Genomic DNA, 22,792 nt, shown 5'->3' with positions numbered 1-22,792 from the left:
ATGTATGGAAATACAAATAGAAGCGGCGCCTAACGTGTGTGGCCAAGCCAAACGCAAATGTGCTACGACGGGGCGATGTTTCAAGAGCTGTAGCTGAAAGAGAATTCATTTTCAATGGCTTTTTGGCAAATAACAAATACGTTCTGTCTTTTAGCCCAGCACAAATCATATTCAGATTGGACAAAAGGTGAAATATGACCAAAACAAGATGTAAGGTTTTCATTAAAATGGCAAAGATATTTATTTAAACATGAAAATACTACTTCAAGAAATAAAACTGCATCCCAACTTTTTTAAGTCTCTGATTTGTGTAAAGGGTTAAATCAAGTCAACCTGGACTTGACTCTTGTTGTTATTGTTGTTGTTCTTGGAGTACACTTGAAATATTTCTGTTTTCATTCATGGATTTTGAAGCTGATGTGTGTGTTTTTGTAGCCACATCACGTTTCGCTCTGTGTTGCCATCTGGAGAATTTCTGCCCTACTCTTTAAGAACCTTCAATTTAGTGAACGAATGATTTCCAAATTGGACACTGTCATGGCGGAAATCTCAGCTTGTAATTATTTGTTAGGCATTCAAGGACCTGCTTGTACTGTGGTATATTTAAGCACATTCCGAATTGCTGAATATATTTCTACAGCTTGGATACCCGTCTTTTCTAATGAATTACCAAGATTGTTGTTGATATTCATTTCATGAACGGTGTACTCTGCTTGAAGGTTCACGTCCGTCTGGCTATGATTAAAAAACAAAATACTACATCAATACTCTGCTCCAATCTGAGCATCTACAACATTTATGCTTGCCTCGTTCTTCGCTGTAAATTATTCTGGGTTGTTTTTGACGTTGCCAGCAACCTGTTCTGTATGGCGAGTCCTACTCGCCGTCTCCTCCATCATTGTTGGCGCTGACATTCTCATTTATAATAAAACTGCTATTTAACTCATTCATGTTGGGCTCTTACATTAAAACAGACTCTTGTTTTGGAAGTCAGTCCATCGATTTTGCAGTCGTACTTTTCAACCAATACGTAAACCCAGCATTGCTTCAAGTCAAACATGGCAACCCGCCTTTGCTTCCAATTATCCTGGAAAATATCGTTCTTTCTCGGAGAGTTTTGCCTTTAGAAATAATTTGTGTCGACGGAACGTCCCCAAAAATGAAGCAGCAATTGACAACGTGTTCTTTTTGATTGCCTGGCGAAATGTCACGCTTTTGTACGATTGCCTGTGCTCTCCGTCGTCCTATCTGGTGACTGCACACGTCTTGGCCCATGCTGGGAGTCCTCCTGCTGAGTAGTAATAACATAGCTCAGTGCTGCCTGAAATATTCATAGTCGGCCGGGTAAGGCCGTCACTTTGTGCCAGGCGCATGAATTCTTATTCTGGCTCTAACTTCAGGTCACTTGATTCCACCTGACTTTGGCTGTGTGCAACTTAGCCCTCAGCTTTTCTCCATTCCTCCTCGCATAGCTACGCAATGGCAACGCCTCCAGCACCAAATGCCACTCTTTGTTGTACGAAAGAACTCAAGAATTTGTCTTTTAGGCCTTCATCTTGTTTTTTGTTGGCTTGGCCACAATTAGAAAGACGGAGAAAAGTGGCAAAAACATCAACAGTCGATCAACGACAAAATTAATCTTAAAAGTGGAGAAAAATTTCATTTGTCTTAAAAAAATCAACGTTTCATGTGGTGAAATAGTCCATGGATGGAATCATTTAAGTCGACAGGCCGTAAAATGGATTTTCTTGCAACCTGTAGAAGAAAGAATGATATGATGTGAGCATCAATTTTGTCGTATGTCAGTGTGAATGGTTGTTTGAGCGTTTGTATTTCTTACTTTAAGTCACTTGCGAAAACCTTCTTTAAAAAGAGAAATGGATCATTTTGGATCATCTATATGCCACACAATGCTATTTTTATCTCCACCTTTCTCACTTTCCATGACAAAATAAGATGGAAAGGTGATTTTATGTTTGCTATGTTAAAGGAGACGGCTGGAAGTAAATCAACTTGTATTATTTTTAGGTAGAAAAGATCCTTCATTCTGCTGAAAAGTCAAATATTTCTCTTCATCAACATCTACTCTTCACTTTTATTGCAAATGGATTCATCTGCCAAGCACTTAATTCTAAAAGAAAAACAGAAAAGAACAATAGATGGACTGTTGTTAAAATAGGGGGAAAAATGGGCTTTTTTTCCATTGGTATTTACATTGTATGAAGTTTTCCTGCTAGAAGAACTTATCTTAGTGGGATATTTCTATTTTTTTTAGACCAGTTCCAAGCTTATTCATACAGCAAATGGTTGGAATATTTGCACGCTGACTGAAGTACGTGAAGGCATTGCATATTTCAGATGAAAGCAAAGTGTAAATCAACAAAGCAGACATACGAAAAAGAAAAAAAGAAAAATGGCTTCAAATGAGGACGCAAACAGGTCGCATTGACTTTCCTGGCCAACGCCGTCGATATTCTTTTAACGAGTCCTTTCGGAATTGCTTTATTGGGGATAAAAAGGAGAGTATTTATGTACTACGTGTGCGTCAGATAGAAAACATTTGGGATTTTGGTTTTGAGTTGACCATGAATGATCAAGTTGTCTGCTGATTTGTGTCCACATTTATCAGCTCATCATTGGAATGTTTGACAAACAATGTTAAATGCAAAAGGAGAGAAAAAAGGAAAAAATGATGTTGTCGGGCTCAATTGTTTGTGCCGAGCCGCTGATGGAAGCCTTGTTGTCTTTTGATTCGCCGATCGATAAGAGACGGTCTGGCAAAGGTGAGCTTTGAGCATCTACAAGGAGATATGATCGGGAATGCAGAAACAACCTTGTGAGAAAAAGCTTCAAATAAAGATGAAAGTGAAATCAATTCTCTAAAAGTCATACTAGTCAATAGAAATATCTGATTAGTGTAGTGTTGTGCTATATGGAATAAAACTATTGCAGACCGGTTGATCACTATCTAATCCAAGGGGTTTTTAAACGACAGACCGTGGGCCAAAAGTGGCCCACTGACCACTTTTTGAAGGCCCAAAAATTATAATGATAATTGATAATGGCCGCACAAGATAATTGAGTTCAGTGTACACTCGGTTGCACGTTTTACATTGAACATTTAAATGCTTAAAAGATATTAAAGTAATTTTCGATAACTTTGTCCATTTTTTTTTGTTTTTAAACTTGGTACATTGTATAAAAATCTTTTTATTGAGATCAATTTGGCTTCCATCTTGGTTGTTGGGTTCATTTAATTTTTGTATATTTTTTTTATATAATTTAATAATGTTAAATAAATAAAAAATAAGAAGAATTGTCAATAAAAATAATTATAATAATAATAATTTTATATTTCATAATTTATATCATGTATATATAATATAGAAATATAAAAATAATGTATAAAAAATGTAATAATCTGCTTTTTATCCTTCCTAGAAATACAACAAGAGAGATCATCAAAAAATGTTTTCATCCAATTTGGAGAAGAGAATCAGCATTCATTGACTAAACAAAGCGATCTTTTTTAGTCTTTATCTTTAAGTTGAATTTACCACCATGCGCTTTTATGCTAAAGCAGACTACGGACGGCGTAAACACACTGTCAGCAAGACCCTGATTTCAAGCAGTTAGTTGAGGAATAGGGCAATTAGTAGAAGGAGACATGGATGCTTCCACACACTCTCTTTCTAAGACAATTCTTGTTTTATTCTGCTCACTCAAGCATGGATTCATTATTTTGGCTTAGAAATTGTCATCCAGCAAACAAGACCAATTGTTCTATCCTCTTCTTGCTACTCTTTGAAAAATCTTACCATCTGATCAAAGAAAGTCTGTAGAGAATCTGTTTGCAGGTTGAAGTGCAGAAATATAGCAGCAAAAAAAATAAAAAATACAACTCCAAGATAGTTGAGTGGCATGAATAGAACGCGGCGTGTAGAAATGCAAGCCTACAGTACAAGGCTGACATGTTGAAAAGCCTACTATAGAAATTGCTATTGCAACGCTTCAATCCGTCAATCTTAAGAATGTTGCAAGGGCGGAAAGAAATTTCAAGCCGTGTCGTGTTGCCTTGTGAGCTTTTAATTTCCTTCCAGTCAAATGTTCTTTAATGTAAGTGTGGCTTTCTCGCATAGAATTTGAATTGAACAGCCTTGCACAAAAGGGAAACAACAGAGGGGGAATTAATGTGTCTCATTAGGAGACTGGCAGATAGAATGCTAATCACTAGTAGGGTAGTAGTGAGAATGCCTGTGTTTTGGGGGGTTGTTTAGGCCGCTGAACGCCATTTATGGCGATTTCCGTCCTGGTTAGGGTTTGGGAGACGGTATTTGGCGAAAATTTTAGACTAAATCGAGAATTGTCAACTTCTTTGGTGGCGCAAATCGACAACTTGTGACTGTGGCTTCACAGACTTTTGTGGGAGTCGTCACTTGTCGGCCATTGCTTCCGTTAGCCTTGAGACGGCGGCCGGGCTGTTTGCCTGAGAGTGCTTTCTCATCATGATAAATGCGGCCTTGGAGCAGTGCGCTATCAGCCAGCCAGCCAGCGAGCTGCGAGGCGCGCGGGCGGGCGGGCGGGACACGCGCTCTGACTAATGAAAAGAGAAGGTCAAGGAGAAGGAGGCCAGCTTGAATGCTGATGCCCGAGTCCCACTGTGGGACAACATGTCCAAGCTTCCGTCAAAGGGCTCGGGGCGTCTCTGTTTCTTGGTTGTGTATCGCAAATATTACGAGAATGCGATACTTTTGAAGAAATGATGACCCAGTGTTTTCGTGGTGGTCAGCAAACTTGAATTTAGGTCAGATACAGGTCGCTTCTCATCCATTTCTGGGGCAATTGTGGAAGCCTATAAAAAATGGCCCTATGTTGTTTTCTTTAGGCAATAATTATCTGAAAATGGTTCTTTGTAATTTAAAAAAGAGAGAGGGATTATATGAACATAATTTGGACGGGCCGTAGTTTGCGCATGTCTGATGTAGTCAGTTGTCCTCTATTTTATTATTGGTACTTTAATGTATGTTTATTCCAAAAGCCGGCGAGCTGATATAAAAGCTTTGAGGTCAAAGGTCAAGCGGCGCCTCATACACGAGCGAAAAAAAGCATTATAATGAAATCATCATTTAATGTTATTTTGAATTTGAACAATGATGCGGCAGATGGTGCGTTTCCCAACAAGCACTTCCCGCGTGATCTAATCACTTCATAAAGTGGAAAGAGACATTTGACATCAGAGTGGAAAGGCGCTCGCTCGCTCACTCGTTAAAGAAACGGAAAACGTACGCCCAGATAAGAAATTCTGGATGAACAGCATTTGATTAAAGAGTTATTTTAGATTCTCATCAGTAAACATGGATTTTTTTTCTTCTTTTTACTCGGGCAAAGCATACTGTATTGCCAATTTGCACATTTGCACAAACAATATTTATGAGGCCTTTGCACGCATGAGTGATGAGGCGGAGCATCCCCCTGTGCAAAGAGCCACCAAAATAACACATTTGGGCTATTATTATATTCCAACAATGGACAAAGCTATATTCTATAGTTATGTTTATCTGAGTAGCTTTTATGATGACCCCCTTTCACTCTATTTTTGTCATATTGTCCAGTCATAATCCATCCTCGGGACGTCCAAAAAATACAAAATTCAAGTTTAATTATGTTCCTATTGTCCCATATTTCGATATTTTCGATTAAATAAAGGAAAGGCTGAGTTATTCTCTAGTTTGAGAGTAGGTAAAAAAATTCAGCAGAGTCAGCAGAATGAATCCACTTTGCTGAAGTCATATTTTATTGATATAAATATTTTTTTGGACGAGTCTGCTTCTCCTCGACAGTATATATGAATTACATAAATAAAACACTTGAACTGTATATGAATCCTGCCTCAAGACATTTTTTCCTTGATTCATCACTACAGCCCAAAATATAACGATTTTTTTTGTCTTATTATTACCTGGACAACGACAATTAGTTGACTTTGGACTTTGAAACGCCATCATTTAGATTAAAAGACATTTTCTACTTCTTCTTCTATGGTATTACTTTGAGTGTGGGGCCTATAAAGACATGTCAACACTATATTTTGACGCTAACATGCCACGAGTAGCCCTCGATGCTATGACATTACCGTAGGCGGTGATTCGCCGCGTCCAATGGCGTGTTCCACATTGATATCATTTGGCAAGAATGCACGCCAGTAGTCCATCCCAACATGGCCGCCACGGCCCCCGAGTCGGTCGTCGGTGTATTTGTTAGCCGAGCGTGTAATAATCAGTCAGTTCTTCGCTACTTAATCAGAATCATTAGATGTTTTTACATAATCTTGCCATATAAAATTACCTTAATGCTTGTTCAGGCTCACTGCCGCAGTGTCTGCCTCATTACCTTGGGACATTGGTCATTTTAGATTTCAAGCCTTTGCTTTTCATTAACTGCTTAACCTCAAAAACCCGCCCACCTCCGCCCATTAGGAAAATGAAAGCTCTTCCCGTGACCATCTGGTTGTCAAGTCGACCTTAGAGCTGCTCAATGTGTTCCATTTGAGAAGGTCGGTATATGACTTTTGGCTGGAATTGAGGAGAAGTCACACCAAAAAATAAGAAGGTACATCCATCAACTTGAAGTAGGATGGAAAATTCTGCAGAAAGCAGGTGTTCCTTTTACTCATCTACTTGATTCGTGATTTGTTATAAAAGAGAAGTCTATTTTTAAAAAATGGCATCTGCTTGAAAATACTATTTTGGTATCTTCAATAAGTTTCCTCTGGTGCTTTTATTCCTCTCTTTGCCCTCCCTCTCTGTTCTTGTCTGCTAATTTGCTTTTATTTTTTTATTTTTTACAGTGCAGGTGAAGTACTGCTCGGGTATCAAAACAAAATATGGTTGGAGGAGTCGTGTCTGCCCATAAAGCACAATGTTATTCACCTGGTAAGGTTTGTTTTGATTAATGTTGAAATGTTTCAGTTTTGAGTTGTTACAGGATGAGTCATTGCTGTTCTAGTTGGGCTTTTTTGTTGGTTTGTTTGCTTTTCAACTCTTGTGTCTCTCCAGGCTTCCCTTCCTCTTCTAACCAGCTGTGTATACTTGTTATTTTCTAAAGATTCCTACCTTAAGAATATTTTTTTTGTATTTTTTAGAGTGCTCCATTCCAAGTCCCCGAGTCCTTCCCCGCAATCGACGTCGCACCCGAGTTGTAACAAACGCCGAAGATTGGACACTTGAGTAAGTGCCACTGTCATATCAGGTGAGCTGTTGGGATTTAAGTGGCATTTTAGCTCAAAAGGAGCCAAATTAGAAAGAGCCATTCATGTGATGGAGCACAATTGCACATCCCTGCCAAGCGTGACAAGCATATTTCAATAGGAATTTGCATTACATTCAAATACACTCAACTCTAATTAAGACCTTACATTCAATTGTGTTGAAATAGCATCGTGGTGAATGCTGTCCGATAATTTCTCGATCTCACAAATAGCATTTGATAAATAATGTCACGCACTGTTGTTCATATTGATTTTTGGAAAGAATCAATGGTCGACTGCGCCTGCTTGACTTCCAGGTCAAAGGTCAACGGCCTTCAGGGTCATGTTTAGCTTTCTCACTGAATATTTCCCCCAATAAGAAGAGCGTAGACATCATGTTCATGTTCTTATCGGACAAGAGTGAAGCTAGGTATGATGCAAACGGAGAGCACGGGGTTTAGAAACACGTCAAGTGCTTTGTTAATGACTTCTCGGAGATCTAATCGAAGTCATGAGTTCAGCGGACCTCCAGTCCAATCGATGTGACGAGCTTGGGGGTGCTTTAAAGCCAGACTGGCCGCTGGAAAAACATCCAGCTCTCTTGTATTATCAAAATATATTCCCTGTAAAATGTATACGTAGCTTGCACAAGAGCCCCCAGCATTCCTTCTGCCAATCATTAATTACCCGCACAAAGCCGGGAAAGGATATTTCAAAGTATTTATAAGTATTTATAAGGCAGCAAGAGGCATCCAATCCACTCAATTCAAACTAATTGGACGTCTATCACCGTCAAACGAGTTAAATCGTGCAGTGATGTATTACAATTTTTGGTGTGGGTTGCCTGTGAGAAATGAAATGAGACGATAGCTCGTCGACCCTCTCTCCTCCTCCTCCTCCCTTCGTCCCCCCCAAAAAAAGTTGTTCCGTTTCCCAACGCTAGGAGTAAGCGCTGTCCTTGGTGCTGACGAGTCGACTCGCCGGGCTGCTCTTCTTTCTCTCCGTCCAGCGTGTTGCCGTCCTTCTCTCGGCTCCACAATCCGCTTATCCACCGACCGAGCAACCGACCGAGCGAAACCGGGACCACGGTGTTATTATCTACGAATTATAAACCAAGTGTAAGCGACAGAAAAGCACCACGGATGCAACTTTGCCTTTTTTATTTGACGGACGCTTTGCCCCCTTCGCCGCTGTTTTTCGCCGCTCCCGAAACGGCAGGACGAGATTTTTTGGTGTTTTTTTCTTTTTTAGGGGGTAGCGGTGCGACCTCCATTTAAGGAGAGATGAATTGCCGACGAGATTGCATGTTGCTGCCTTGGCTTCTCGCGGCTGCCGTGCTCAGCGGCCACGGAAGAGGTAATAACTTGCGTGTACTTTGTTTCGGTTGTTGGGGTGGCAAACTAAACAAAGCCCCTTTTTTTCTGGGGATGGCAGGGTTCGAGTTTCTCCCATCCTATTTAACCATAAATTACACTTTAGAGGGTCACTAAAACTGTATTCTAACCTCAAAACTTCATGGATTATGAGGAAAATGTAGCAACTGTACACATTTTACACTAATATCCTATTCCAACAACCTAATTTATAGCTATAAATTGATTAGAGTGCAGCATATTTAATAGAAATGTTCCATAATTACTAGTATTCTTTGAAAGTACTCATGCATCATCACAAAACAAACCCATAGACTGTTAAAGATGATAAACTCCTTCCCTAGGAGTGCAACAAATGAAGAAAATCCACCCCATCATTGCATTGCAATGCCAGCAGAGTATTCCAAATCACATTGATCTTCACATTTAACGCTATAGGCTGAAATGCACAGTTATTTCCTGCCCATCAAATCATGCCGAGATGTCTTTAATAATGCACAACGTACCGACACGTTCCACTTAATTGACAGTAACATGATATTGTGCAATGGGATTAACTCCACATGAGGTTTGGGTTTGAGACTTGATTGGATTTTTATTTAAAGAGAGAAAAAAAAGAAGTAATTTATTCGACCGCTGAGGTCTGTGTGACAGACGGTGTCCAGTAATAAGACTCTAATCCACAGGAATTGCTGAAGATTATTGACCAAGCTGTTTGGTCTGACACAGTTGAGTGGTGCGCATTGGCTTCTGCTTAATTACTTTTGCATTTTAAGGCTTTTTCTCAACTCTAACTTTCAAAAAACATGATTCCAGTTGCAACAATATTTGCAGTATCAAGTGTCCAATCCACTTAGCATTGATTATCTATCAGGTGGGACAGAAATGCTTCTTCTAGAGTTCCTAACATGAGATATTTGAAGAAAAAAACACACTCTGCGCCTTTGCCCTTGGCAGCCATTTTCTAATTATCAAATGTTGGATTGAGTAAGCGCTAATTCCCGAGCAGGCTACGGGTTGTAGAAGGAAGATGTGGAAATAATTTGAAATGTTTTCCACCAGGAGAACACACCTGCTGGCTTTGCTTCAGTATGTAAAACTCGAGGGAGAAGACAAATCCAGCAGGCAACTATTTTTAGAGCACAAATATGAATTTACAGCTTCTTCCATTAGTGGATTTTACTGCTTAGTCTGCAAAAAGTGCAAGGCTTGTGCTTTAATTTTTAATCATTGAGGCATTGCTGTTTTAAGAAGCTAAAATTGGGCTCAATTCTTCTGCTCTTCAGGTTTTAGTCTGTGTTTCAACTCTGTTAAAATGATGAGATTACAACTATTTTTCATGGAATTCTCATGAAATTTGCTTGATTTGAAGATGATTGGATACCTTGGTGAAGTTTTTTTGTTATATATGGCTTGTTTTTTGTTTAACATGACATTACTTTATAATTTTTAGATTCCTAGTTGCTTTATAATCTAATTTAACGAGCACTCTGACAACATTACATGCAGAAGACATGAATAATGAGTGGCAAAGTTTTTGCAAAGTGTGACATCTGCTTGCTTAGCGTCTGCCTCGCATTATTCCTATTAATACTGAATGATATTTTCCTTCCAAAGCACTGACAGGATTGCTTTTGGGGCTATGGGAAGACGAGTGGTCTTTTATTTATTAATTGATTTTAATTTTGGCATGTGAAAAAGTGGAACACCTGTCAAGTTGCAAACACAAACAAGCTCACGTAAATTGGGTTGCATGTCAATTTCATCAAAGCTACACCTTCATCTATGTTAAGAAATGCTAAAGAAATGGATCAAATTATCAATGACGAATATCTTTTTACAATGACCGAAAATATTTTGACGACATGCGTTTATTTTGGTAAATTAAAAATGAAAGTCTAAAATCCTCCATATTGACAATATCCCATCGAGGAAAACCTCTACCGCCGTAATGCCTTCTTTCTTTTCTTTTTCCTGCCGTTAAGAGCCACTTTTGCAGTTTTATAAAGTTGAATGACATTCAGTGGAATCTTTATGGGTGCTCATTATCATTTTCAGTTAACAATGATCAGCGGCGTGCTGGGAGTCAGAGAGAGAGGGACGCCTGTTTTATGTATCCTAAAGCTCATTAAATGAGTTATGGGGGTGGGATGGGGCTCTCGCTCACATCCCGCTCAAGGTAGGACAAATGTCTCCTGGATGGAGCCTTGTATACATCTTTCACAAGCTAATAATAACTTCCTAAGTTTCCTCATAGCGGAGAAGACATTAGAAAATTGACCATTGCTTACCTTACCTTACTTTCCTTTACTTTTTCATTTAATGGCAGCCAATTGAATAAGTTATTCTCAAAATAGTAGTACTAAGTTGAAGTTTATTGTGATACTTGGCACCCTTTAGTAGTGGAACCCAAAATTGTAGCTATCCACGTATGTTTCAGTTAGTTGTATTTAACTTTAAGTTCAATTTAAGTTCAAATTTGTCTTTTAATGTTAAAAAATGGCTTGCTTGGCTTTATTTGAGTGTTTTTAAACTTTAATTTAGCTTGGAATATGTCAAATATTATGCTTATGATAGGATTTTTGCCTTATTTTTGGTTTCAATTCTTTACAATACATGTTTTCATATAATATAGTCAATTCTTGGTGCTCAATAGATATCTTTTCATTCACCCTTTTACTTGCAGACATTTTTTTGTCCAACTTCACCTAACTTTAAGAGCAATTGTACTCATTTTCTCCCTAAAAATCACATTTCTTTGGGCCTACACGACATCCATCTTCACATTCTCATACTTGAAGAGCTATCTTTTTTTCCCGGGTTGAAAAGTTATACAGCGAGAAGACAATTTCCCCTCCCCTTGAGATAAATAGTTGTAAGGCGCCTGTAATTTGAGGGGAGGTAATAGAAATCATGCAACACCTGCTTGTTGGATTGCAGGCGATTAAGTTCATCAAGGGCTATTCAGCATCTGTGTGCTGTCATAATTAGTTGAATTTTACCAAGCTGCGTCACTGGCGAATGAGAAGCGATTATGGTAGAAAGAACACCCATTCCATGGTGCATTGAATGGCGGCGCCCCTCGACGCCCTCCCCCGTCTTTTTTTTGGCCGCCTCCGAAGGTGGAGCTCGCCTCGAAGTCGTCTGAATGCGATTCATTTTCATCTCTTCATGTGCAAATGCCTGCCTCTCTCTGGCTCGGCCTGAATTTGTGGCGTGCATCCTAATTCCAGTCCTCGCCGCCGCGTGGATCCTTTCCTTCAAAAGTAGGGGAACGTTCTTTTGGAAGGAAGGGAAAAAAAGACAAAGATTATTCCGAGGATGTGGAGGCTGCTGGAAAAGAGTGCCACACACACACACACACACACACCTGTAAAGTCATTTCACAGCGCTCAATCTCTGGAGAAATGGTGCGTGGGGGGAGATCTTCTTTATGTGCAGTGTTGAATGAGTTGAATGAGGAGCACATTTCCAACATCTCCAAAATGTGGAAATTGAAGAAACATGTCAAGTCAAACATCTGCTTTGATTGTTTTCCTTTCTCTGTATTCGGACTGAGACATATTTCCGATTTGTGACAAATTTAGTGGTCGTAAAAGGCTGATTTTATCTCGATTTGATGCCTGGGAAATACAAAAAAATAGCTTTTTCCCCTCCTAAATTTCCCACATTAAGATGCTTATTTATTCATTTTGTTTTGCAAATCCATTGTGCAACACAAAATAAGACTGGAAATATAACTTGGTTGTGTTAAATGAACTTGTATGAACAATAGGCCACTCATGATTTTCATTTTATTGACTTTAATGCCCTTTTTGCCCTGCAGAGTTTATTTCACCCATGTAAATAAACACTGTTTTTTTTGTTTATTCATGTAAGAAATATTGATTGAGCTCACTTGACGTGATTTCCTCCAACTTTCTTCTGTCTCTGTCCCTGGTCCTCTCTTTTCAACACAACTTGTGTAAATATAAAGACGATCCAGTATTGTAACATAGCTGTATTTTTTATCCCTCAACTCTCTAACTCTTGGACATCAAATCCCATCCAAGACTAGTAGCATTGAATAGAATCTGTCAAAAATTCCCAAGAGCTCTAAACCAAGCCATCACATTGTCACCATCCCTCCATTCTACCCACTCGACCTTTGACCCCCCACGCCCGATCGATGGTCTCCATCCTCAGGACCGAGCACCCTCAGTAATCTGGATGGGCGTGCTCTCCAAAGCGATTAAGCTCGTGGACGGCGTCCGCGCTCTTTCCCCTGGTCTCAATGCCAGATTCCATCTAGAAAGCATTTCATCTGGGGCGGCGGCCGAGGTGGCTCGACGCCGTGCGAAAAAAACGGCAGGTAATAGGCCGCGTAATGCCTTTTTCTTTTTAGTATTCACGGCCCGTTCTGACCTCTGGAGGCCGGACGGTGCCACCCCCGCAGTCATTTCCCCCCTCCCAAATGATGTCATTGAATTCATGGGGATGGGTAAACATATTATAAGTGGCGGGGGGGGGGGAGATAACAATGTGGTGGAAAGATTAGGAAAGGGAACGTTATCGCTAAAGAGTGAAGACAAGCAGAAAGAAGGGAAAGTGCCAGGAAACTTTTCATGTCAAGTCTTTTTCTTATTGATTGGTCGTCAGTCAGCCGTAGGGAAAAAAGACAGATGGACAATCCCTCTGGCTCGCAATGAGAGGGAATCAAACCCAGAACCAATGCAAAGGCGGGTGGATAAAAATCTGATTTATTGTGATTTGGTAGAATGACAACAGGGCGTCCAAATATGCTTTTAAAAAGATATTTTTGCAGCCACAATCTCTTTCATAAGGAATGTTTTCTTTTTCTATTTGTACATGGTAATATTCCAATAAGTTAGCGTGTGCTCACAATATGAAAACTGCTGCTTTTTAGAGGCAATCAGGTTGAAGTGAGTTGAAATATTTTCTTCTTTTTCATAGAATAGGATTCAAGGTTTATTGTGAAGCAAACCACTGTCACTCTACAATCCATTTCAATTCAATATTCAGCCTAGTCTTGGTTAGACTGCAATCTCTCTTTTTGGTCAGAAGAAATAAGGTCCTAGCCTGCCTTTTTTTGATCATTTAAAGGGTCCAACATCGACCCTAGTACCCCCGTGGAATAATATCGAACACGAACACTGTGGCCCGCTGTGGCGATTGTGGCTCTGTCTGTCAGTTGTGAGAGCGAGTGAGCCTCTTGGCGTGATGAAAAGCAGTGTGTCTCTTTGTCCTGCTTTGCATCTGTGAGAGCAGCAAGATGCCTTTTGAAGAGCAACGTAGAGTGGCTTACTAAGCAAGAGAACAGCTGCAACGCAGGTGGACCAAAACACAAATCCATTGTGTGTGTTCATCATCATGACGGAATCGTTTCTACGGATAAAAAGCGCCGACCTCATTAGCTATCTTCGCCTTATCCATCATCCTCCTCCAAGCTTTGCTTTAAATCAGGGCTAGGGAACCTATGGCTTGGGAGACACATGTGGCTCTTTGCTAACCTGTGAGATATGGAAACAGCTGGTGACACAACTGAGATATTCTATCTAGAACTGCTTTAATTGTCATATTTTTTGCAGTAGACTCTTCTGGAATGCATCCTCTCATTTGATTGGCAACAGTATAAGAATATTTTGAAAATATTCATTTTTTTCCACTTTAAAAGTGGTGGAATTACAAAAAAAAATGGAAAAGACACTTGTTTACATGTATGTATTTTGACTTTTAAATTCACAGTATGGCTCACTAGGAATATTTCAATACCATGTACTCCGATTTCTCAAATATCGTTACAATTACTATCCTTTTATATATTTTTTCAATTGTGGCAATATTTGCTGTGCAGCATTCTCAATTCAAATGTCGAATGGAGTCTCATTTTTTTTCCCTTATGCCTTCAGTCCATCTGAAAAAAAGGTAAAGTTTAATAGGCACTCTTTCTATTATAACATTTCCCATTTGATTTATTTGACCCAGCCATCAGTGGCTCAACATGGCTGAGCGCTTTGCCAAGATGAGCGCACCGTGTTTATTCGCTTCATGAAGCTTCATTTTATGTGTGTGTGTGTGTGTGTTTTGTGTGTGTTTGGGTTTATATGTGAATTAGAAATGCAAAGATATGAAAGGATTGTGACAGTAAGGGCGGATTCTTGCCAAGGACGCGGCGGCCTTTCACGCAGCACGGGCGCGCCAAACTGAGAAGAGGACAAATGTTTTATGTTAATATAATACTCCCTCTTGTGATTCTTTTAACAGCAAACTTTAAAGGTCACACTTTAAATGGAGGCATAACAGTTCAACTCAGAAGGGAAGGGGCAAAATAAACCCAAAAGCCAATGTTGTCACTCATTGACCACCATTGATGTTATATCTTTTTTTTTTATTTATTTGGGTCAAAATTGATTAAAATATATTTTTGAGGATGTTTTGAGAGGGATAGGAAGACAGGGAAGTTAACTTGTTTATTCATTGACGAAAAACATCTAAATTATGATGAAAAATGGAACATAATATACCCTTTTTGACCTCATTTACTAAAGGCTTTGTGTGATGATGCATTATTTCTTCCTGCAGAAATGAGAAACACACACACAAAATGTTGAATAAAAGTGCACAACCTTGACATAAAAGGCAGATTTAATTAAAAATCATTTGAAAGCAAATTTTCTTTGCTTTTTACAGACTACAATCTTATTTTTTTTGCTCCTCTGGGTCACTTGTTGACTGCATTTGTCGAGCTCATTAAATCATCAAGCCGAATCTGTTTTGCTGTTTCCACAAATAAAGGTCAACAGGTCAAATTCAAGGTCAAATTAGTCACTCCAAACCGTTTAATTTAGATTTTATGCACCATATGTTCACACCATGCAATAAATCCTACATTTTCAAAGATAGTTACGCCTAACGCGGCACCATTGCATCATGGGTTGATATTCACCGTGAGTTGTTGTCATAGCGACAGCAAGCCAAAAAGTCCAGCTTTGTATTCTAGTATAAATGTGTGTGTGTGTGTGTGTACAAGGACACCCCTAAAGAAAAAGAATGAAAGGAGCAATAGGAAGGCTGATCACGTTCCATAGATAACTCATTTTATCAAAAGCATTGCTTGTTAATGCTAGCCAGCGTTGTCGCACGGTCTTGGCCGCCACCCTTTTTTTTGTTTCTCGCCATCTCCGTGGCGTTTGAGGCAGCCGATAGCGGTCGTGACTGAGTGGACGCCATGACATTCACGTCCTCTGTTGGCGTTCCTATCGCTGGCTTCGGCGTCAGTAGAAGTAGACACCTCGGGATATCTGACACCGCCTCAGATTTGTGGCAGCCCGCCTGCGTTCGTACCACGCCGCCCGATCTTTCATCTGCTCTCAAAAGCTATCGACTCGTTTGTCAGAAGAAAGACGTACTTTGTCGGGTTGTTTCGACAAATGTTGTATTGTTTTCATGCAAGGCGTTTAACTTGGGCACTTTTATTTCCACAAGTCAAGACTTGCTTTGTATTTATGACGGACTCTGTCAAATAGTATTCATCTCAAGGTCTTAGTAGCAAGATGGAGGAATATTTTTGTACACCTCATGGCTCCGGGGCAATTACCTTGTGTAAATGAAGCACAGTGTGTCTTGAGAGATCCACGTGCTTCACACTTGCATGGTGTTAAAACAACAACAACACCAAGAAAAGCAAAGAGCTATCTGTAAAGTGTGAGTGAGGCTGTTTACCTTTGTTGCCATGCGGATTGATGAGGTGCTTAAAGCAGAGGCAGCATGTGAAAAGTTGGAGAATGACTGCCAAAGGAAGGTGTTTCCCCCTCCGAGGCGGCTAACTGAGTTTGACAAAGCTGCTTCGCCTGAGAGGCTACGGGGACCGGCCCTGGCTCACGTCCAGCCCGTTCACGTCTAACATAGTGACCAAACCTTGTGCACAGCCAGCGGGGAGAGACACCATTTTTATTTTATTTTTTATATCCTGCAATTTGACTCATTCACCGCCTATGACGATAGAGCTGTGAGAAAATATTTATACGGTGAAATATCATCAAAATTGGTCATCTATATGCTTCCACTATGTTGGAAAACATTTCCTATTTAATTAATACATGATCTCCACCAAAAGTTTCCACTAGATAAACTTCTATCTTCTCATTGGATGACATTAACAACACTGGAAGTCCAATTATTTTGGCTGGGATTGGATGGAGTGAATTATGGCTCGATTGGACTCAAATAGGATAGACAAAAGTGTTTGTCTCGTTGTCTGTGACAGTGCAAACATTTTTTTGCTGCTTAGAAATAGTTTGTTTGTCTCTTTAATAGTTTTATCAGAGGATATTATGAGATTATAACTTTATTTCAGCAGTAATTTGGGAAAGCACAGACACAGAAGACATTGTAGACCTAGGTAAAAAAAATGGAGCCATAAACAGGGAGTCAACAAGGTGGGGGACCTTTTGCAGACTGAGACTATATTAGGGATTTATTTCTTGACATGTGCATGGATTGTTTGTGAGATTAAAAGCGAACCATGTGGATTAAATCCACCAAAACATTGTGACAAAAGCCACGTCAGGAGGGACGACGAGAAGGAACAGCAGTTGGCTTGTTTGGAAATGAGTGGAACAAATGGAAGAAAGATGAAAAAGGGTCAAGCCTCAGATCCAGCGCTGTCATTAGCGCAAATGGATCTCAAGCGGCACTTTTTTCCAATGTTCGCTCTGGGTTGGTTGTGAGGGAGAGACTCCTGGTGGAATTGTTAGCCAAGACAAACCCTGTCGTGCATCTGAAAAGCTCAGCATCCGAGACACATCAAAGACACTCCGTCTCACTGAGATGCTTTCGTGATGCTTTCCTTGCTGTCCTGAAGGGATCCAGGGAAACATCAAGGGGAGGGGGCAAGGTTGCTATCTGTGTGCTCACTCTCTGCAATTAGTCTTCTTTTTTTGGGGTACATTTTATGGCAGCTGATCAAGTGCCGTCCATATTGTGTGCATATTTAAAAAAATACCCTTTAAAACACAGTTAGAGGTCTTTTTAATTGGACTATACAAGTACATACTAGGAAATCAAGGTCTTCTTAATTATCTGAATCAACCCTATATTAAGTTATCTCCATTTAAAAACATATATTGAGATAAATAATACTTTTTTAGGGACTCACAAAATTGTTGGTAACAACTGAAATAATATTAGATTGAAAGTTTCAGACCATGACACTAGTTTGTCTCTTTACTTTGTTCTGTTAATCATTAAGAATAACGTTGTCCTTCTTGGCCTTTTTATTTTTTTTAAACCTTCCTTCTGAGAGAAGCGTCTTAAATTAATTATGTTTGCCTAATGAATAATTAAGCCTGGGGAAAGATAATTTGGTGTTACGCAGCCAGCCAGGCCATTGTTGCATGTTACTCGGCGTGCCTGCCTGATTTCACATTGGGAGTATGAAATGAGATTTAGCAAACAATTAGTCGCCTCTTTCGTCATCTACGTAGCGTGACTATAATATCAATGTAGATTACACATTGACAAGTGTCAATATTTCATCTCTATTTTCCCCTTCTATAGTCATCTAGACACCACTTTGTTCATTTTGCGGCATTGTTTAGTGTTTTGTTGGAATATTCAACCCTTTTTTGTTCATTTTGGGGCATTTTGGGGGGATTATTCTTGGTTTTTGAGCTGTTTATGTGACTTTTCATTGTGACTGTGTTGACTTGTTGCAATCCGCCCTCTCGTGACATCATCAACCTGTTCCTCATTGCCTCGTTAACCCCAGCCTTTGCAATGTTTTTGTCCTGGTCAGATTGTTTGCTTTGCACTCTTTGTTTTTTTGGATTCTAATGCCTTCATCTGCTTCATCTTCAACTGTAAGTATGTTTTTTTGCTCTGTTATTTGCAGCTTTGCATTTTTGCCATGCTATGTGTGTTGTAGCAATTTGTTTGGGCAAATTATTTGTTAATGAAAGAATGTTTCAGTGCATCCTCCATGGCTTTTGCTGGCAAGTGGGTGGAGCAAACTCTTTTTTGTTGTTTATTTTGAAATAGGTATGTCATAAAATTAGATTTTAATCCCTCTCAAATGATGCATTAAAGCTTAGGGACTCAAAGTTTAAAAAAAGTTAGTAAGTGTCAACATTAGGTTGCATTAAAACGGTATGAAATAGCAAATCTTGCACAAATAGTTGTAGTTCGGTCACAGTTTTGTTTCCAAGTGCTCAGCGACTGCAGGTTTTTAAGTTTTACATAGCTTGGATACTCAGGGTCAACTTAAAAGAGAAAAATAAATGGCCAAATGAATATAATCAGGTGTTCCCCAGCTCTCTAAAATACAAAACTAAAATATACAGTTGACCTCTGCTCGCTTTCATTCATACTGCATAAATATTTTTGCAAAATGCATGTATTTTTCTCTATCAGGTGATGTATTCGGACTTTTGCCAGAGGGGCTGAATTATTATTGTATGCTCAGATATTGCAAGTTGTATAGTTTGCACAAGATATGTGAAATAGGGAAAATATTGTTTGTTGTTACTGGTCTAATTCTAGTAAGGTGATTTGTGATTGGTTACCAGTTGAGAGAGAGGTTTGTCAGATAGACTGATGGACAGAAAGACGGTTGTCCCTTCCTTCCTCTGTCTTTTTGTCCTCACCCCCCGCCAGAGCGAATTCTTTGTCCCTCCCATTTTTGTAAAAACACGCCAAGAAATCATTGGCTTGACTGAGAAAGGGCAAATCCTTTTTCAAGCAATTTAAATTCTCCACAGCGCAGAGTGCTGACTATTCCCAACTAATTAATAGACATGTCATGAATAAAAACACTTTGATTATGAGAAAGGCTTGACCTCTGCCTTCTTTTAGGCTTGTCATTAGTATGAGGACACGCCGCCCGAGTGTTGGGAGCGCCAGCCACAGACTTGATTGTATTTTTTTGTATTTTGCTTCATGTTTTATTCAGCGCTCGCCGCACGGGCACGCCGCCGCTACCTCTGATTAGCCGTACCTGTAAGAATCGGCGAGCCGGGGCGGCCTAGACCGGCGAGGTCGGCTTTATTCAAAGGGCAGGGCTCGCAGACATGTGACCCGGAGGCCTTCTTCAAACGCTGGCGCTCTATTACCGGACGCCCTCCATCAAAGTGACACACGTCGCACGTTCTCTCCGGAGTCCGTCGGGCCGCTGCTCGGGGTGAAGATTTATTTACGGTGGGACTGAATTATCACCTGTCGTCCAGAGGGGTCTTTTTGATTGGGATGTATCAATTCATGCGTAGCCACCATGTCTTATCTTGTTGTAGCAAGTGCACTTCAGTATGAGGTTTTGGCTTGGGTTTATATTGAAAAAGAGGCTTTATAAAGATGGCTCTTCTTTTTTTATGTTATTTTAACCTTACAAGTGGCTGCCATTGACGGGAATAGACGTCAAACTGATCATGCCATCCATTTTTTGCATATTTGGAACATGTTAATAATATATTTTAGCCTTGATTGAATGTCTCACTACCATTAGTTCATAAAATAGTATTTTTTAAGTATTTAAGCCTTTCGTCCTGAGAGAAATCAAGTCCGGATTTGCAACCCCGTTGCTTGTGATTAATAAACCGCAATGCAATTATGCACCCAAAAATCCCCAAATTACATTTTCTTCCAAGATTTTTCAAGGCCAAATTTCCTCCCATCTTAACTCACCCTTAAATGAATCCAATGATCACATTTCAGCACCATAGACAGCCATTAATGTCCATTCCAAGGCTATCCCCATCAATGGTGTCCATAAAGCCATATCCCCACGCAATGCATTTTCTAAATGACGGCACCCTTCTCATCAGTCTAGAAAAATGGACACAGTGCAGACATTTTGGGGAGAATAAACACATTAGCATAGAGTTAGTTTATGTAAGCGCTTGGCACGGCAACTCAGGCTTGTCCTCTACGCATGGTGAAATCCTAGCAGAGCAATCATAAAACATAACAACCCTTGAAGACTTTCCATGAGTTCCTTGTCTGGGGAAGAAAAAAAATGTTACTTTTCTCAGCAGGGCGTCAAAGGTAGACTCGACTGTTTGATGTCGGCGTATTTGCTTAGGAGGGCAAAGCTTGTCTCCAAGTTAGTCTCAAACTGATAGAAACCAACCCGTAATGTTCATTTCCCGAGGAATAGTTAGACAGCCCTCAAGCAAATTAAAGGATCCCGTGTAATTGGGACTCCCCTTCCGACATTTGCCTGCAGGATGAAAATAAACGTGGGCTGTGCATGCATCAATTTACCTGGCAGCACCAAAGTAAGCAAGGCTATTAAATCCCCCATCTGAGATGAAAATAATGACGGCAAAATAAGCAATATCGCGGGTTGTTCGGGGTGATACGCTTCAATGGAAAACCTCCAACCCCATTGTCTGGAAAATGCCTGAAGATAGGATTACTGCATGGTGGCCTAGTCCTAATCTGCTTTATTCTGCTTAAATATAGCGACTAACTGCCACATATTGGAACAAGGGCACGAAACAAGGCCAAATTTTCGACAGGGCGAGCGACACGGCACCCCCAGGGACGTTTTTTTGTGCCACGAGGCAACTTTCAAGGGCTCTCGTTACCGCTACGTCCATGTAAAGATGTTCACGTCACCCCCGAAGTGTCTGCACGCGAAGCTTAAAATGAGAGCTGCAGCGACTATAATGGATAACCTTGCCTGGGCTTTACAGATGGCTTCTACAGAGGGGGGTCTCCCCTTGGGAAGAGTCGGTTGGGTTGAGGCTGGCGTTTTGACGGCCCGCTTTCTCGCTGAGTAACATACGGCGAAGGCGAGCTATTTGTGAAAAAAATGTCATGGACCAAACAAGCCTGAAAAGCATTGTGTCGATAAATTGAGGCTCCCTGTGCAGCTGGTCAATACTCGGAGGTATAATTATTATTATTTTTCGTCATGTTAGAAAATAGCAGATGCTCGTGGCATGGATGGAAAACAAGAGATTTTAAGTTGAGTTTAGAAGAGATTGAAGTATGGCGTTTATTCGAAAAAGTGGTTTTATGGTTCCAAAAGACAGGATTGAAAGAAATAATACAATAATTCAATTTTATTGGTCTGATTTTCAGTCCCGTCTCTTATTGTAAAATTGAAGTAGAAGACCAAGTGCTTATGAGTGTATAGCATGATTAATGGAATGGCATTTAGAAAGCTTTCTTCCCCAAAAATACAAATAATATTCATCCACATTTTCTGGCTGTCACATACAATGAGTCTGTATTGGATTAATGTAGTTGTTTATTTGCCAAGATTTGTGAACAGATGTTGTTCTTGCTATTTTTAGGCAAAGCTGCCAAAAGACGGGCGCCGCTCTTTTATTTTCATCATTCCGCTCCCATTTTTCGTGCAATGATCTCGCTCCTTCCCATTTGTTAAAGTGGCAGCTAGCCTTCCTGGAGCCAGAAATAGCACGCATCTTTCAGCAAAAATCATTCGCTAGGAATTTCAACCCATCCTGCTTCCTCTAAAGAACCAAAATTCCTCGAAATATAATCCAATTTAATCTCCGTTTAGCGCCAACCAATAATATCTGGACTATCATCGTTTTATCTAAAATAAGGAGCCCATAAAAAACAACACAAAAGAATAGAAATGTTTTCTCTCACCCTTAACAGTTGCTTATTGTGAGTGTAGCTAATAACAGAGATGATATACTTTGCATGTAAACATATCAGAATTGGGAGCTGTGAAATTGACTTTGGAGTGTGAAATTAAAAAGCCAAGCTGACTGCTTCTGACTGTGATTTACTTAGAGGCGGGGCTAACTCTACTGCAATTCAATTAATGTCCTTGATCATCTAAAAGAAGAAAGATTTGCTTAAAGTTTTTCCCCAAGTAGATTTTCTCACGATAGCCTCTTTGCGCCCTTAAGCCAAGTGACCTTTTTAATCCATTTAGCAGCAAGAAAAAATAAATAAAAACGCAATGCATGATGACTACTGACGAGAACAACATTTTGCAGCGGGCGCAGTGTGGTAATCCAATACAAAATGGATTAGAAATCAAATAGTATAGTTTAGTGTGTGTGTGTGTCCGGGAAAGAGAGAGAAAAGATGGCCGGTGAAATGTGGCTAGGATTAAGTGTGAACGGATATTGTTTGGCGGCAGAAGCAGGCAGGCAGGCAGGCCTTCCCTACAGTCTGCGCTGCCTTTCAATAATAG

The 22,792-nt window shown here is 40.0% G+C and overlaps 1 protein-coding gene across 4 annotated transcripts in view; it reads left to right on the top strand.

The window, feature by feature from the left end:
* The first annotated feature begins 8,191 nt into the window (after positions 1–8,191).
* sez6a (seizure related 6 homolog a) overlaps positions 8,192–22,792 on the top strand; it is a 55,053-nt gene continuing 40,452 nt past the window's right edge. For 3 of the 4 annotated variants that reach the window (XR_013329826.1, XM_077740977.1, XM_077740974.1), the window contains exon 1: positions 8,192–8,602. Coding sequence is in view for 3 of the 4 variants with exons in the window: in XM_077740977.1 (XP_077597103.1) it covers positions 8,530–8,602 (73 nt within the window). In the remaining variant the exon portion in view is untranslated. The remainder of the gene's footprint in view (positions 8,603–22,792) is intronic. The other variant, XM_077740975.1, reaches the window with a different exon arrangement.

This window comes from Stigmatopora nigra, chromosome 19, assembly GCF_051989575.1.
Source record: "Stigmatopora nigra isolate UIUO_SnigA chromosome 19, RoL_Snig_1.1, whole genome shotgun sequence".
Classification (NCBI taxonomy): domain Eukaryota; kingdom Metazoa; phylum Chordata; class Actinopteri; order Syngnathiformes; family Syngnathidae; genus Stigmatopora; species Stigmatopora nigra.
The sequence above is the reverse complement of the archived record's forward strand: the minus strand, read 5'-3'. Positions and strand labels throughout refer to the sequence as shown.